Below are 18,556 nucleotides of genomic sequence, written 5' to 3' on the forward strand. Positions count from 1 at the left end.
GTGAGGAAGTATATCTAAACCGTGGACCGGCCCAATGCAGAAAACACCACGCATGGCCCTCGAAAGTGGTCCGGTTGAATTCCTTTAAAATGTCCTTCTAATTCCTCAATTTTGATCTAGCACCAACGACCCATAGGTGCTCAATTAACATTCATTAAATGGAAGTATCAAAGGCAAGGATTTTTTTCTCTCTTTATAGCTAAATATATTCTGGAAACTTCAGTGGTTATCCCAGCCCAAACATTCTGGTGGTTAACTGAGAAGTGAGTGTATTTAGCAAAGAGAAAAGGAATGTTCCTTCAGAGGTTCCCGATCAGAAGGAATTTGGGGGGAAATAATGTATAAAATAATAACGACTGCTCCCAGGTGCCTAAGGCTTTACAATGAACTAACCTTTGGGTTCTGTCCTCCCAACAAGCCGAGGACACAGGTTTTATCACAGTCATTTGTGAGGTATTAAGAGAGAGGCTCTGAGAGGGGAAGAGACTGGGCTGAGCTCCCCCAGGGTAGGTGGGGGGCAATTAGAGGTGGAGCTGAGACTCAAGCCCAAGTGTCTGTGCCTCGACTGTCCTCTGACCATCCCACCCTACTCCAGCCTCCTCAGTGGGTGGACTCAGGACTTTGCCCCCTCCCTACCCGGATGTCACAGACTGCAAGTTGCTAACTCACCATCATCTCCTTCATCGTGGTCTTCTTCTCTTCTTCCACGTCCAGCACATCCCGGCTCTTCTGGAGGTTGAGGGCACTCTCGACTTCGGGGGCAGCAGAGGGCAAAGCCGCACGGTGAGAGCCACACTGCACCCAGCCCTCAGGGGCCGTCCCTACACCCCCCTTAGCCACCTGCCACCTGCAGGCAAGCCGGCCTGCTCCTCCCCAGCTGCCAGCCCCCAGCGTCAGCTCAAGACAAGTGAGAAACCACAGGGGAACTTGAGGTGGGTGAAGACTTGAGAAGATCGTGGTGGCAGCAGGGAGGTTGGGGATAATCCCTGTAGGCCAGCATTTGGAGGAGGACCAGATATCAGGGACTGCAAAGCATTCTCTCCTCTCCAAGCAAGGGAGAAGAGACAGGAGCCAATGGGACAGAAAGGGTCCCAACACCTCAAGCTGAAATGCCATCGTAAGTGATAAGAGCCTTCTAATATCTACCCTTCTTAAGGGCACACACTAGTCGGATTAAGGCATTCTGCAACCTGAGAGAGCGAAAACATTAACCAACGTCTAATTAATCTATTAGTTCTCATTATCATAAGGCAGAAGAAGAAAGAAACATGAAACAGATGAAATATATAGTAAAGAAAGCAAAACAAGAAAATCTAATGGACAGTGTGGTGGGTCAAAGATGCCACAAGCTCTTTCCCACCCCTCCTGTCAAGAGAACAGGTTGCACGGCCTGGCCTGGGTGGACCCTCTGCCTCCAGACTCTGTCCGCCAACCAGGCTCACCCACACTCCGTGTGTCCCACTCACATCCACCAGCCTGTCCAGTCTGCCCCCACTGGCCCTCACCAAGGCCTGTAGATGCTGGCTTTCTCTGGCCTCCCGAGGCCTGCTGCATGGCCAAGACCTGGGTTGGGCTTGTGTCCTGAAAAAGGTAATTTCTAGCTTTTCTCCCCACCCCCACCCCCTTTTTTTTTTTAACTTGGCCATGCCACGCAGCTTGCAGGATCTTGTTTCTCTGACCAGAGATCAAACCCAGGCCCTACCAGTGAAAGTGCCTAGTCCTAACCACTGGACCACCAGGGAATTCCCTCTTCTTCCGCTTTTAGAAACCCTCTCACAATTCATTCCATGGTTTAAAAACTGTTATCGAGCACCTAGGATATTCCAGGCACTGCTCTAGATGCTAGGAATACAGCTGGGAATAAGACAAACAAAAATCCCTGATTTATGGAGGATGCATCCCAGTGCAAGAGAATAACAAGAAACAAGATAAACTCATAAAGCCTATTGTGCTTCAGATGATGATGAGTACCAAGGAGGAGAGAAGAGCCAGGCAGAGAAACAAGGAATGCTGGGGGTGGGGTTGGCACGGGGGAAGAGGGCATCCCAGTAAAGTCAGGTGGGTGTTAGCAGGAAGCATACCACAGTTATTTTGTTGCCATCCTCTCTCTGCCCTGGCACCTTCACCAGACATGAGCCTACTTCATCGAAGGCTCCTGCAGGTCATAGTTTCCTTGAGAAGACAAGAGGGAGGGTAAAGATATGGTGTAGCAGAGTCCCTTCCCACCTCCCCCACTGGGCCCCTCCAATCCTTACTCCGCCAGCAGCCAGACTGAGCTCCCATCCCTAAAACCCTTCAGGGGCCCCATTTCACGGAGCATAAAGCAAACATCCTTGTTAATGCCTTCAAGGCCCTGCCAGGTCAGTCTCCCCTGCCCACCTCCCCAGCCTCCCCTCCCCCTGCTCTCCCCTCGCTCACCATGCGCCCACCACACTGGCCTCCTTCCAGGCCCAGCAAACTTCCCCCTCAGGGCCTTTGCACAGGTAGTTTCCTCTACCAGGGCCGCTCCACTGCCACACCCCTTTGCCCAGGTAGAGAGCCCCATCCTTCAGGTCTTTGCTTGTCTACCACTCCTCAAAGAGGCCTCCCCTGACCTTCAGGCTAATGAAAGGCACACTGTGATCCTCTTGTGCATCATCCTATTCTCTTCTTTCAGTTGTTATCACAATTTATAGTTAAACTCTTATTTGTTATAGTAGATACATGCTATTTTGTCAACCCCAAAGTTCCTCATCTTTCTTCTGGTGAAAAAGCCTCTGTCTTCCATGTAGGCTACTCATTCCATATAGCTAGGTGAAGCTGCAAATCACACCCATCATCCCTCTTCAAATAAGGGTGGGCTTTACACCTGAAACTAATATAATATTGTCAATAAACAAACATGAATAAAGGTGGACCTGGAACCCAAGCTTGGCCAGTAAGAGATTCCCGTGCCCCCAGACACAGTGATTGGTCCAGCTATGGGCTCCATTGGCTGAGCAGGGCCAATAGAGCCCTTGACTTAAGAGGGCTGAGGGGAAGCCTAAGGAGCGAGACCCTGGAACTTCAGGAGCAACTTGGCCACCAGAGGCTACCAGAGGATGGGGTCAATAGTGAGAAGCAGAGACACCTCAATAGTAGTGAATACAGCTAGCACCAAATCTTGGCTTCTAAGTACTAAAGGAACAAGTCTCCTTGGAGAAATGGCTGATTCTAGGAGTTGGGCAGAGAAAGTGCAGGATGAGCCTGAGGCATCTTCCAGAAAACAAGGAAGAGAGCCCAAGGAATTATGGAAACACATCAAAGAGATACAAAGCTTGCTCAAAAGGGATTCCTTGGTTAAACTGGGGAAAGTTTGAGTATCACAAAAAATGATGGTAGCAACAGATTATGGTCCATTGAGTAGACTAGGAAAACATAAGTCCATACTAATATAAATAAGTAAATAACTAAATTGAAAGTTTGATGAGGAATGATATATTTACATAGTTTCAAAGTACCTCCTTAATATTTTTACATAATATTTAATACATAATATTTACTAAAAAAGGTAAATAATGACTTTACAGTGGAAAACCTTGGCAGCAACCATTGTACTCAAGTGATCAAAGTGAACATTGCCAGTAATGGAACAAATCAAAATCATACACCACCAGATAGGATGCAGCGAGGAAAACCAAGCATCACGTCTGTGCTATTCCTGCCAAAGATGTATGACATGAATCTGATCATGAGGAAACATCAGATAAACCCAAAATGAGGCACACCTTACAAAATAGCTGGCCTGTAATCTTCCAGTGTATCAAGGACTTGACAGTCAAGGAAAGTCTGAGGGCTGGGGGAAACAAAACAGATGAGACAAAAAAGAGCAATGAGTGATTCTGACCTGGATCCTTTTTTAATAAAGAACATTACTGGGACAATTGGTGACATTTGAATGGGGCGTGATGATTAGATGGTAACAGTGTATCAGTATTAATTTCCTGATTCTGATGGTTAACTTTTATCCTTTATTGTAAGAAACACATATTAAAATTCAAGATGGGTAGGATATCATTTGGCAACTTATTATCAAATTATTCAGAAAAAAATTTTATATTGTACTTTCAACTTTTCTGCAAGTTTTTATTGTTTTAAGTTTTTTGAAAGAATAAGGGATAAATAGAGGCATTTTCAGACAAAAATGGAAAGAGTCGGCCATCAGCAGAATTCACTAAAGCAAATTCTAAAGGATGCACTTTAGGCAAAAGGAAATTAATCCCAGATGGAAGGTCTGAGATGCAACAAGCAAATAAGAAAAAGAGGTTAATATTTTGGTAAATGTAAGAATATTAACTACATAAAATAATAATAATGTTTACAGGGTTAAGAAAAAGACAGAATTAATATACATTACCAGGAGAGCATATAAATTGGTGGTGAGGAGGGGATTAAGTGGGGTTAACATGTTTCTAAGTCTTAAACTGTCTGGGAGGAAGATAAATGCATTGATTAGTTGGACTTTGTGATAAATTAAATACTCACATTGTAACTTCTAGAGAATCACTAAAAGACTTAAAACAGTGTGTAACTTCCACACAAGTAACAGAGAAAAGAGGAAGGAAAAAATAACCCTAAAACCAAAAAAGGAGTAAAAAAATATAGAGCGAGCAGAACAAAGAATACAAACATAAGATGATAGATATCAAACTACCCATAATTGTAAATCAACTATACTTCAATTTAAAATTTAAAAAAAAATTTTAAACTATCCATAATTACATTAAATATAAATGGACTATGGGTTGGAAAACACAGTTTATAAAGAAGACAATGCTACATAAATTGATTTATAAATTCAATGAAATTCCAATGAAAATCTAACAGATTTTTATTATATTTTATGGAAATTGACTAGCTGTTTCTAGAATCGATATGGAAAAGTAAATCACCTAGAATAGACAATCTTGAGAAAGGACAAAGTAGGAGGACTTACAGTAATAAATATCAAGACCTACTCTAAAACACAGTAACTATGGCAATGGTTAAGGATAGACAAACAAAGGAACAGAAAGAGTCCAGAAATAAACCTACGCATATACAGTCACTTGACTTACCTCAAAGGTGACACTGCAATTCAGTGGAGAAAGTAGGTCTTTTCAATAAATGGTCTGGAGCAATTAGATATCCACATGGGGGGAAAATGAGCCTTAAGTCCCTCTCTCACACTGTTTTCCAAAATTAATACATGATGCATTATAAATTTAATGTGAACGAAAAAACAATAAAACTTCTGGGGGAAAATATGAGACTATTTTCAAAACCTTTGGGTACACATATCTGGATTGTATCAATATAAAGAACTTCCACAAATCAATGAGAAAAAGACAACCCACATTTTTTAAATGAGCAAAAGACTTGAACAGGCACTTCATAAAAAAGGATATACAGGGACCTCCCTGGTGGTCCAGGGGTTAAGACTGCCTCCAATGCAGCAGACGCAGGTTCAATCCCTGGTCAGGGAACAAAGATCCCACATGCTGCAGGGCAACTAAGCCTGCACACCATAACTACTGAGACTGCAGGCCACAGCTAGAGAGCCTGCATGCCACAACTAGAGAGCCCTATGCCACAACTAGAGAGCCTGCGCACTCAGGAGCCCACATGCTACAGCTAGAAAGAAGCCCACACGCTGCAACAAACAGCCTGTGTGCAGCAACTAAGACCCAACACAGCCAAAAATAAATAAATATATTCTAAAAAAGGATATACAAATTGACAATAATCATATTAAAAGATGCTTAACATCAGTAGTCATCAAAAAATGCAAATTAAAATCACACCAAAATATCATTAAACACCAAACAGAATGGCTAAAATTTTGAAAACAAACAATACCAAATGTTTGTGAGGATGTGGAGCAGTTGGAACTCTCACAGGTGAGACGATAAATTAATTCAACCACTTTTGAAAAATTGGCAATATCTACTAAAGCTAAACATATGCTTATGCTATGACCCAAAAATTCCTCTTCTAGATAAATAAATGTAGCTGTGTACCAAAAGACATGTATGAAAATGTTCGAAGTAACTTTATTCATAATATCCAAAAAGTAGAAAAAATCCTAATGTCCATCAGCAAAAAATGGATAAACAAATTGTGGTATGTTCATAAGATGGAATACTGCAAAACAATAAAAAGAATAGACTATGATACATGCAACAATGTGGATGAATCTAAATGACATCATGTTGGGCTAAAGAAGCCAGAGTTAAAACAGTATATACTATAGTATCCTATTGATAAGAAGTTCAAAAACAGGCAAAACTAGTCTATGGTGATACAAATCAGAATTGTTCCCTCTATGGCTGTTGATAACTGAGGGCAACTTGTGAGGGGGGATGTTACTACTAGCATCTATTGGGCAGAGTCCAGGGATGCATCTTACAATGCATAGAACAGCTCCCCACGCACCCACACTCACACAACAAAGATCTACCTAACACAAAATATCAATAGTGCCAAGACTGAGAAACCCTGCTCCAGAAGAAAGGGTATTGATTGGAAAGGATCACAAGGGAAGGTTCTGGGATGCTGGAAAAGATCTGTGTCTTGATCTGGGTGGTAGTTACCAGTGTGTATATGTATGTAAATATTCATCAAGCTGTACACTTAAGGTTAGTAGTGCACTTTACATATTTTACTGATATATATTATATACTTTGAAAAAGTTTTTAAAAGACAGATACAGTTTGAAAATACGTTGTTTTTAAAAATCCAAACAGACAAAATGCTCCTATTAAAAAACAAAAATTGACCCTAAATAGCCAAAACAATCTTGAAAAAGAACAAAGTTGGTAGACTCATATTTTCTGATTTCAAACTCACTACAAACCTATAGAAATCAAAACAGTGTGGTACTGGCATAGGACAGACATAAAGACCAATGGAATAAAATAGACATAAACCCTCATATATATGGTCAATTGATTTTTGACAAAGGTCTCAAGACCATTCAGTGGAAAAATGATGTTCTTTTCAACACATGATGCTAGAAAGACTGGATATCCACATGCAAAAGAATGAAGTTGGACCCCTACCTCATACTACATACAAAAATTAACTTAAAGACTAAACTTAAAAGCTAAAACTATGAAACTCTTAGAAGAGAACATAGGGGGAAATCTTCATAACATTGGATATGGCAACAATTTCTTGAACATAACACCAAAATAACAGATAATAAACGAGTAGACAAATTGGTTCTCATCAAAATTAAACACTTTTATGCATCAAAGGACAATGTCAAAAGAATGAAAAGAAAACTCACAGAATGGGTGCCAATATTTACAAACTGTATATCTGATAAGGAATTAATATCCAGAATGTGTAAAGAACTCTTAAAACTCAACAAAAAAAACAACCAAATTTGAAAATGGGTAAAGGATTGAATAATTATTTCTCCATAAAAAGATATACAAATGGCAAATAAGCATGTTAAAAAGCTCAACATTATTAGTCATTAGGGAAATGCAAATTAAAATCACAATAAAATACTACTTCACACTCTTTAGGATGGCTATTATAAAAACGTTTTCTAAAAAATGGAAAATAACAAGTGTTAGCAAGGAGAGATTAGTAGTGCAGAAATTGGAACCCTTGTACTTTAGCACCCTTGTACATTTCTGGAGGGAATGCAAAATTGTACAGCTGCTATGGGAAATAATTTGGCTGTTCCTCAAAAAGCTAAACATAGAATTACCATATGATCCAGCAATTCCACCCCTAGTATATACCTAAAGGAATTGAAAGCAAGCATTCAAACAGATACTTCTGTGCTGATGTGTATAGCGGCATTATTCATAATAACCAAAAAGTGGAAACAACCCAAATATTTGTCCATGGACAAATAAAATGTGGTACATACATTGGAATATTATCCAACCATAAAAAGGAATGAAGTACTGATACATGTTACAACATGGATGAACGTTATGCTAAGTGAAATAAACCAGGTACAAAAGGACAAATGTATGATTCCATTTCATGAGTTACCTAGAGTAGGCAAATTCATAGAGACAGAAAGTAGATTAGAGCTTATGAGGGACTGGGGAGAGAGGAATGGGGAGTTATTGCCTATGATGAGACCTTCTATTTGGGATGATGAAAAAGTTTTGGAAATAGATAGTGGTAATGGTTACACAATACTGTGAGTGTGACTAATGCCACTGAATGTTTAAGGGCTTCCCTGGTGGCATGGTGGTTAAGAATCTGCCTGCCAATGCAGGGGACATGGGTTCAAGCCCTGGTCCGGGAAGATCCCACATGCCGCAGAGCAACAAAGCCCATGCGCCACAACTACTGAGCCTGCGCTCTAGAGCTCGCGAGCCACTACTACTGAGCCCGTGAGCCACAACTACTGAGCCCGCATGCCACAACTACTGAAGCCCATGCGCCTAGAGCCCGTGCTCCACAACAAGAGAAGCCACCACAGTGAGAAGCCCACACACCACAATGAAGAGTAGCCCCCACTAGGCACAACTAGAGAAAAGCCCACGCACAGCAACAAAGACCCAGCACAGTCAAAAATAAAATAAAAAAATTTATTTTAAAAAATGTTTAAAATGGCAAATGTATGTTATATATATTTTACTACAATTTTTAAAAGATTAATAATATACCAAAAGCCATTGAATTGTTCACTTTAAGTGGGTAAAGTGTATAATATGTGAATTATATCACAATAATAACTGGACTCCACATGCATAGGAATGAAGTTGGACCCCAATTTCACACCATATACAAAAGTTAACTCAAAATGGATCAAAGACCTAAATTTCAGAACTAAAATTATAAAACTCTTAGAAGAAAACATAGGCATAAATTTTCATGATCTTGGATTAGGTAATAATTTCTTAAATATGACACCAAAAGCATCAACAATGAAAGAAAAAATAAACTGGACATCAATGAAATTTAAAACTTTTGTGGGGGCTTCCCTGGTGGCGCAGTGGTTGAGAATCCGCCTGCGATGCAGGGGACACGGGTTCGTGCCCCGGTCCGGGAAGATCCCACATGCCACGGAACAGCTGGGCCCGTGAGCCATGGCCGCTGAGCCTGCGCGTCTGGAGCCTGTGCTCCACAATGGGAGAGGCCACAACAGTGAGAGGCCCGTGTATCGCAAAAAAAAAAAAAAAAAAAAACTTTTGTGTTTCAAAGGACACCATGAAAAAAGCAAAAAGACAACCCATAGGTTAAAAAATATTGGTAAATTATATATCTGATAAGGTATATATCTTCTCTGGGGATAAGGGATATAACATATCTACAATATATAAAGATCACTTACAACTCAGTAATAAAAAGACATGCCCAATTTTTAAGTGGGCAAAGGATTTGAATTGACATTTATCCAAATAAGATATAGAAGTGGCTGATAGCATATGAAAAGTCATTCAATATTACTACCCTTCAGGGAAATGCAAATCAAAACCACCATGAGATACTTCATACCCAATAAGATGGTTATAATCAAAAAGACAGACATGGGCTTCCCTGGTGGCGCAGTGGTTGAGAGTCCGCCTGCTGATGCAGGGGACACGGGTTTGTGCCCCCGTCCAGGAAGATCCCACATGCCGCGGAGCAGCTGGGCCCGTGAGCCATGGCCGCTGGGCCTGCGCGTTCAGAACCTGTGCTCCGCAGCGGGAGAGGCCACAACAGTGAGAGGCCCGCAAAAACAACAACAACAACAACAACAAAAAGACAATTAAGTGGGAGGTACAAACTATTGGGTGTAAGATAGGCTACAAGGATGTATTGTGCAACATGGGGAATATAGCCAATAGTTTGTAATAACTGTAAATGGAGTGTAACATTTAACATTATATAAAAATAAAAGATAAAAATAATTTTAAGAAATTCAAAAGGATTCCTAGCTTTTTGTTAAAAAAAAAAAAAGACAGACAAACAATAACAAGTGTCATATACTGCTGGTGGGAATGTAAAATAGTTCAGCCACTTTGGAAAATGTTCAAAATTGATTGTGGTGGTGATGGTTGCATGATTCTATGTATATTTTAAAACCATTAAATTGTACACTTTGAGTGACTTTTATGATATGTAAGTTTTAGCTCAATAAAGCTGTTTAAACAAAAAGACCAACTGGGTAAACAAAGTTTCTCTACATCATCAGCATCATCAGTACAAAATAAGAATTGTATTAGAAAATAAGTATGATTCATGGTAGCAATAAGAACTGTAAAGTACCTAATAATTAACCTATCCAAAAATGCACTAGTCTTTTATGGAGAATTTTTTAAATTCTAGTAAAGGATATATCCCATATAAAGTAAAACTTGGGACTTCCCTGGTGGCGCAGTGGTTAAGAATGCACCTGTCAATGCAGGGGACACGGGTTCGAGCCCTGGTCCGGGAAGATCCCACATGCCACGGAGCAACTAAGCCCAGGCACCACAACTACTGAGCCTGTGCTTTAGAGCCCGCGAGCCACAACTGCTGAGTCTGTGCACCTAGAGCCCGTGCTCCGCAACAAGAGAAGCCACCGCAATGAGAAGGCCGCACACCGCAACGAAGAGTAGCCCCGACTCGCCACAACTAGAGAAAGCCCACGTGCAGCAACGGAGACCCAGTGCAGTCAAAAATAAATAAATAAATAAATAAATTTTAAAAAATAAAAAAATAGGGCTTCCCTGGTGGCGCAGTGGTTGAGAGTCTGCCTGCCGATGCAGGGGACACCGGGGAGACCTGTCCCTTTGCCGGAATTTGAATCTGTTGATACAGGCATGCTAAGTGTACTCGCGACAAATTGAAATACACAAACTAACCAACAAACAAAAATCTTTGTTTTGGGCTTCCCTGGTGGCGCAGTGGTTGAGAATCCGCCTGCCGATGCAGGGGACATGGGTTCGTGCCCCGGTCCAGGAAGATCCCACATGCCGCGGAGCGGCTGGGCCTGTGAGCCATGGCCGCTGAGCCTGCGCGTCCAGAGCCTGGGCTCGGTGACGGGAGAGGCCACAACAGTGAGAGGCCAGCGTACCGCAAAATAAATAAATAATAAAAAAATTTTTTTTAAATTAAAAAAATAAAGTAAAACTCCAATAGATGGATAGATTAATAACACTCCAATAAAAATGCCAGAAAGATATTTTGAGGACCTAGACAAATGCATTTTAAAATGTATATGGAAGAATGAGGGTATTCAAATAGCCTCCAGGGCATGGTGTGGATGCTGTTGTCCTCAGAATAGTCTTGAGAACTTTAAAGAGGAGTTTTCACCCTATCAGTGTATGAATGTATACTTGCAAAGCCATGGTAAATTTTTTTAATTGCAATATGGTATTGGTGCATGAACAAACAAAAATATTTGGAGATATAAATAATTGGGAGAAGATCTTCACAACATCAAAAACTGGTGGGGGATTCCTTTACAGAACATCAGAAGTGAGCCACAGGTTCCAGATAGGACCCCAAGGCTTCACTTAGGTGGGGACCTCAAAAACTCAAGCCTGCCTGCTCCACTGTTCAAACTTTGACTTGAGAAGACAGACCTGAAATTTATCAATAAAGAAAGGAAGGTATAGTTAGTTAGCTGACTTATAATTTGGACAGAATGCAAGTATTATTATATGGAGATATTATATTACAGTTAAGAAAATTGAAACTCAGGGAGATTAAGTAACTTGCCCCAAGTCACACAGCAAGCACTAGATCTCTCATGTATAATTAATATATTGCATATTATTCATTGCATGCTGTTCCCTTCTCACGTATAGTTAATATATTGCACGTTATCCATTGCATGCTCTTCCCTTCCTTTCCCCTCTCCTCTCCCTTCCCTGCCCTACAAGTCTGAATAGAGTTCTTCTAGGTCAGTGTCTTCTCTGGGGCTGGCGCTCTGGCCTTACTCACCCTGAGGGATGCTCTGGAAGGCTGTGGAGTCCTTGTTCATGGTGTCACTGGTGGGGAACCCCAATGGGAACTTGCCCACCTCGACACTAGTCATCTTGCTCCAGCTCCCCGGATTCCCCTCCAGGGGCACTGTGTGGATGCTGTTGTCCTTGGAACAGTCCTGCTGGCTGCTCGGTGTCAGGGTGGAGGTGTCACTGACAATGAGGCTGGAAACCAGGCTCAGAGTCTCAATGGAGCCCAGGATCGGGGTCATGCACGAGGGTGGAGAAGGGGTGGAGTTGGGTGCCTGGGTGCTGGAGCGCAGGCTGATAGCCTCGCTGGAACCAGGAACCAGGGTCAAGCATGAGGCCTGAGTGACAGTCATGTTCAAATCAGACTTGGGATTGTCATTTGAAGCCATGTTGATGGTTCCATTGGAACTCGTGTTTCAGGCTGCACCAAAGGTTCTTTTTGAAACAGATCCAGAGATGTTATGTGAAACCAAAGTGATGGTCTCGTTCATGTCTGGCATTAGGGACCCAGGAGAACTTGGAGCTGCATTCAGGTCCAGCTTGGAGGTGTTTCCTGAGCTCACACTGAGCAGCTGATTGGAATCAGGATCGAGAGAAGAGTTTGGGGCTGGAGTAAGGAGAGATTTTTGAGCCCGGCCTGGAGATGCTTTGGCCCAGAACAAGGGTTTCTTTTGAATAAGGCCTTTTAAATGGGTTTGATTCAGGCCTGGAAGGATTGGAGTTACTCTGACCCAAATCAAAAATCTTGCTTGGGAGGGAGCTGAAGGCCTCCTCAGAATTTGGCCCAGAGTGGTTCCCCAAGCTCCGACCCTGGGCTTCCGTAGAGCCAGGGCTCAGAACGAGGTTTGAGGCTGGACTTAGGGCCCCCTGTGAGTCAGCTGTCGAGATGTGATTGGAATCCAAACCCAAGGCTTCACCAGAGTGGGCAGTGGTGATCTGGAGGGAGGCTGGAGCTGCGGCCCTGCTGTCATCAGGTCTGGGGGTGTTATCAGATGCCAGGCCAGGGGCCTCCTCTGAGACAGGACTCAGAGCTGGATTAAGGTCTGGAACAAGAACCAAGCCAGGACCCAGGGGTGGATTCAAGACAGGAACAAGGTCTGTATCTAGGTTGGGCCCAGAGATGGTGCCAGAGCCTAAACCAGGGGCCTCAGTGGAGTTGAGAGTGGGTATCATCTTTGTGTCTTCACGGAGGACCAGACTAGCCCCTGGATTCATGGCCCTGCCTGGTCTGGAGATCTCTCAATGCCACTGCCCCCTTCTGTCCGATAGCCTACTGTTGCGCTCCTGAGAGGGAGAAAGGCAAATTGAGCCTCACCTGTTGAAACCCTTCCATGGCTCCCCACCATCCTTAGCATGAAGTCCCTGGGGTGACTTACAAGGTCCTTCATGACCACGTCCAGCCCACCTGTCCAGTCCCGTCCTGCACGGCTCTCCCCTGGCTCTCTCAGTTCCAGCCCCATCCCCTGTGTTCCCTTCTTTGACCACACCCTGCTTCCTTGCAGCTCACGGCCCTTAAATGCAATTGCCTTGTCCTGGAACCTCCTCCTACTCTCCTTGCCGATCCCACTCTTCTGAGCAAATGATTCATGGCACTTTATTCCAATGACTTTTTTAGTGGTCCAGCCCCTGCTAGAGATGAGCTCCCCGCTGGAGAGAACTATGCACATCTTAGTGCCAGGGGCAACCCCAGCACCTAACACAATGCCAGGTCCACAGTAAGAAGTCCATAAATACTAGACAAATGAGGATCCCCCTTAAGGCAGAAAAAGGGAAGGGGGAGCCTCCTTACTTACCCTACTTCCAGCCAGCTCCTAAGTTTCTAGAACTATTCTGTGAATGACTGTGGTTCTAGATTCCCAAAGCAGCCTTGACAGAGCTGCCCACTGCCCTTAGCAGTTTGCTCTGGGTGAGGCAGACTGCATGGAGGAGAACCTGGGGCAAAATCATCCAAAACAGAGCCTGTCTCAGCCCAGCAATCTGACTGCTGGCTGAACTCCCCAGTCCTCCCACTCTAACCTACCTCCATACCTGGGCCACCCTTCTTATGGGAATTGTAGGGACAGCTCACCTGTGTGCATGGTGTTCTTAAGCAGGAGTTGGTCCCTGGGAGGAGATGCAAAAGGACAGCAAGTCAGGCAAGAGTGGCTTTTTCAACACTTACTGAGCAAAGTCTAAAGGCCAGGCACGCACATCTGCTAACAAAATCTCCCTGCACGCACACACAGAGTCCCAGAAGTTAGATATGATTACTGCATTATGTACTTAAGGAAGTGGAGGTCAAGGGGAGAAGGATGACCCACACCACTGGCCCTCAGGGCAGCCAAGACCACCTCTTTATGCCACCTGACTTCCTACCCTCAATGGCTTCCCATTGTCTTCAGGACAGCATCCCCAATCCTTAGCAGGACCTAAAAGGCCCTTCTGTGTCTGGCCCCAACTCCCTTTTCTCCCTTCTTGCCCCTCCATGCTCCCTCTATACCCCACCTCTTCATTCCAACATCCCTCAACTCCTTTGAGTTTCTCCAAAGAGCCAAGCTCCCAGGTTAATTCTGGCCCTCCATAGGTGGGGCACCCCCTTCTCCAGCCACATTCCCTGACTAACACCCACAGCTTCACCCCTTCAGATTTTAGCTTATATGTTCTGAGCCTTCCAGGTCCCCCAGACAGGTGAGGTCCACTTATAAGTCCCCGGGGCATCTTATCCACTTCCCCTTTCTTGGCACACAATATCTGGTTTCCCCACTAGACAAGAAGATCCATAAGAATCTAGCACAGCACCTGGCACACAGTAAATTTTCAATAAATGAGCTTGTTATTTCATCTTTTTATTTCTTCATTCATTCATCCATTCTGTCACTAGTTCATTTCAACACGTATTCATTTATTATTCATTTATGCACTAAGTCATTTACTCATCCCATAAATTTTGCTGTGCATGTTTATGGCTTGGCTTTGGAAAAACATAGATCTGGAGTCATGTTGTCCTGGGTTCAAATCTCAGCTCATCCTCCTAGTAATGTTAGTAAATCTGGGGAAGAGACACTCCCGCTCTGGCTCTCATCCTCCTCATCTCTAATATGGGGAGCATAAAGCCTACCACCCAAGAGCAGTTGAAGTCTCAGTGTCTGGCATGCAGCCCACGTGGCCCACTGAAGTTCTTCTCTAAATGTTAGTACTTGTTCTGTTACTCTCTGCAAGGCACTGTGGGCAGAGAGCAGTAAGGTGCTCAGAGCCCAGCGGGAACTGCCTTCACCCCCAAGCAAGCAGTTCATGCAGAACTTTGCAATCTGCCTCAGAGGAAGGAAGTGTTCACCTACCATCAGCACCAGAGGTGATTTTAACCTGAAGCTAATGAAATTTAAAATATCAAGGCTCCTTGCTCATACAGTTCTTTTCCAAAGGGACTGTCCTTAATTTTGTGTTCACATTTTGTCTTCTTCTATTGAAAGAGGAGCCTCAAAATTATAAAAAGGCTCAGGCTCCAAAAAGCCTTGGATCACCCCACCAGAATTCTCCTCTCGTGAAACACACAGACACAGACACACAGACACACAGACACACAGACACACACACACACACACACACACACACACACACACACACACAGAGAGGCTATAGTTAACAAAGGGAGGCATTTTCAACCTGAAAAAAAATATGAGTCAGGTACAGCCTATGATGCAGTCAGCAGGATTTTGTAAGGCCTCACCGGTTTAGCCTGTGAAAGTGAATAATTTCTACCCCTCTGATACAGCAGAGGCACAATACTGGTCACTGGGCAGGAAGGCACATGTCCCAGTTCTGGTTGACCCTCCTTCATCCATGAGAAAAGAGCGATCTCCCCCACTTTCTCTTGTTCCCTCAGTCCTCCTTCTCCACCCTGCAACAGACAGGCAAGGCTTCAGAGCTGCCTGACAGTGGGGGACAGCCCATATCTTACCCTCCACCAAAGGGAAGTTGTGCACTGGGAAAAGTGATGGTTGTTGAGGGGCTTGGGTGGGACCCAAGAGAGCTAAAGGAGGTCACTGCACAGCTGCCTATTGATCTTTGCCCCCAAGCTCTGGGGCCCCAAATAAGGAGAGTAGAGGGAGGCCATAAAACACCTAGTCCAGTCAGAGACCGAGAGAACCACAGACCAATTCCCATCCTCTCTCCTCCACTTCTGTGAACGCTTCCAGGCCCTTAACTGGGGTTTCTGGAGCTCTCAGGAGGAGGAACTATCAGTGGGTCTTCCAGTTCCTCTTTGAGAACATGTTTATCAGTCGTATAGGCCTGGAATGTGTTAGGCTCTCATGTGAATATGTATGCACACACACCTGACACTGAGGTACCTCAGATCTAGAGAATCCGAAACAGAACATGCCAGCTTTCCTCCGAATCAGACCCTCTTATTCTCCTACATTGCAAGAAACTGGCACCATTACCCAAGCCAGAAAAAATATTATCCTTGACTACTCTCTTCTTCACTTGCTGAATCCAAATTTGGCCAAGTTCTGCTAATTCTGGCTCCAGAAAAGCTCCCAAATATCTCCATCGCCACTGCTAAACCCAAGTACAGCTCCCATTGCTTTGGGGCTCTGTCTTCGAATTGCCCTCTCAACAAGGGTCTCTGTGTGTAAGGACAGCTCCCAACAAACCATTTTCCAAATGGAGCCACAAAGATCTTCCTTTAAAATTACATTCAGTAGTGTGGTACTGGCAAAAGGATAGACATATAGGCCAATGGAATAGAACTGAGAGTCCAGAAGTAAATCCATGCATCTATGGTCAATTGATTTTTGACAAGGATGCCAACTCCTTTCCGTGGGGAAAGAATAGTCTCTTCAACAAATGGTGGTGGGACAACTGGAAATCAATATCTAAAAGAATAAATTGGACCCTTTTCACACTAGATACATAAGTTAACTCAAAATGGATTGAAGACCTAAATATAAGAGGCATAAATACATAGGCAAAAACATAGGCATAAATTTTCATGACCTTGAATTTGGCAATGATTTCATAGATATGACACCAATAGCATAAGCAACAGAAGAAAAAATAGGTAAACTGAACATCAGCAAAATTAAAAACTTGTGCATCAAACGATACTATTAGGAACTGAAAACACAACCTACAGCATGTGAGAAAATATTTGTAAAACGTTTACCTGATAAGAGTCAAATATCTAGAACATACAAAGAACTCTTAAAACTTAACAACAAAAAGACAACCCAATTAAAAAATGGGCAAACAGGCCTTCACTGGTGGCACAGCAGTTAAGAATCCACCTGCCAGTGCAGGGGACATGGGTTCAAGCCCTGGTCCAGGAAGATCCCACATGCCACAGAGCAACTAAGCCCGTGCACCACAACTACTGAGCCTGCAGCCTAGAGCCCGTGCTCCGCAACAAGAGAAGCCACTGCAATGAGAAGCCCGCGCACTGCAATGAAGAGTAGCCCCCACTCGCTGCAACTAGAAAAAGCCCACGCGCAGCAATGAAGACCCAACTCGGCCAAAAATAAATAAAATAAAATAAATTAATTTTTTTTATAAATGAAATGACCTAGCTCAAACGAAGACTGACTTCCTTGCCTGGCATTCAAGCCTCCCCATAAAAGCCCCTCACCCTGCGACCTTATGCCTCCATTTATTTTTGGTGACAGACTGGTTCCAAGGAACAGGGCAGGTTTGGGGCACAGCAGACCTGAGATAGAATCTCGTGGGTAGTGCTGTGTGTGCAAAGTGCTTGTAATCAGACAACCTGTAACGAGGAAACCGAGACCCACAGAGGGAAAAGATTAGCCCAAGGTCATGAGCTAGGACACTGCATGTGTCCTTTGTCTCTCTCTGGCTCCACCCTGCTTCCGCAGGCTCAGGTAACAGTGTGGAGGTGGAGCAGGCCAGGAGACCCAGAATGTGAAACCTGGATTCTGTGATAAGGAAATGAAGGCAATGCTATTATCTTCCTAAAGACAAGCTGCTTAATGCTGAGCAATAACTAAGCTAATTAAGACAACCAGTGACTTCAAACTTCAAAACAGTAGTGGAACTGTCCACTAAGCTGTATTCCCACTCATCCAGATCCTGAGACCCTAGGAGAGTCTGTGTCTGTCACGTGATGTTCTGAGTTCTAAGGCCCCGGAAACCTGCCTCCTCACACGTAGTCCCCACCCCCAGGTGTGTCAGCTCTGGAGAGTGGGCTCCCTTCTGTCGACCTGGGATCTCGCCTTTTCTGGCCCCTCCCCCAGCCCCCTGCCTTCCCCACTCCTGGCCCTGCACCTCCCACCCCCCCTGCTGCTTAGCTGGTCTTCCACCTGTTTGTTTCCGTGGCCTCCCAACATGGCCTCTCAGAAAAAATCCTCCAGCAAACTTGCTTCTTTCCCCGCAGCCCCTCACTCCGCTCTTCACCTGCAGTGACAAGAACCCTTTTTGACTCCTCCCTCTCCTTCCCTGGCCTCAAGCACCCAATAAATCACCTCGTCCTTCTGCTTCCAGAGCTGTCCTGTCCCTCCAACTCCATACCCTCTGTCCTGGCTGAGGTCCTCATCATCATCGGAAACCCAGATTCTGGCCAGTCTTCACAATAAAATCCAGCTCCATCCTGCAGCTAAGGGAGCATCCCTGACAGCTCATTTCCCCTTAAGCCCTCCCACTCCCCACAAGGTCACATCCACACTCCT

At 44.0% G+C, this 18,556-nt stretch overlaps 1 protein-coding gene across 1 annotated transcript in view; it reads right to left on the reverse strand.

Moving 5' to 3' along the window:
• MROH7 (maestro heat like repeat family member 7) overlaps positions 1–13,112 on the reverse strand; it is a 44,683-nt gene extending 31,571 nt beyond the window's left edge. Inside the window, 5 exon segments of the mRNA XM_059062988.2 lie at positions 670–752; positions 1,652–1,655; positions 2,085–2,155; positions 11,887–12,523; positions 12,525–13,112. Coding sequence (XP_058918971.1) covers positions 670–752; positions 1,652–1,655; positions 2,085–2,155; positions 11,887–12,523; positions 12,525–13,112 — 1,383 coding nt within the window.
• Positions 13,113–18,556: the final 5,444 nt, after the last annotated feature.

The sequence above is a fragment of the Kogia breviceps genome, chromosome 1 (assembly GCF_026419965.1).
Source record: "Kogia breviceps isolate mKogBre1 chromosome 1, mKogBre1 haplotype 1, whole genome shotgun sequence".
In the NCBI taxonomy this organism is placed as follows: Eukaryota; Metazoa; Chordata; class Mammalia; order Artiodactyla; family Physeteridae; genus Kogia; species Kogia breviceps.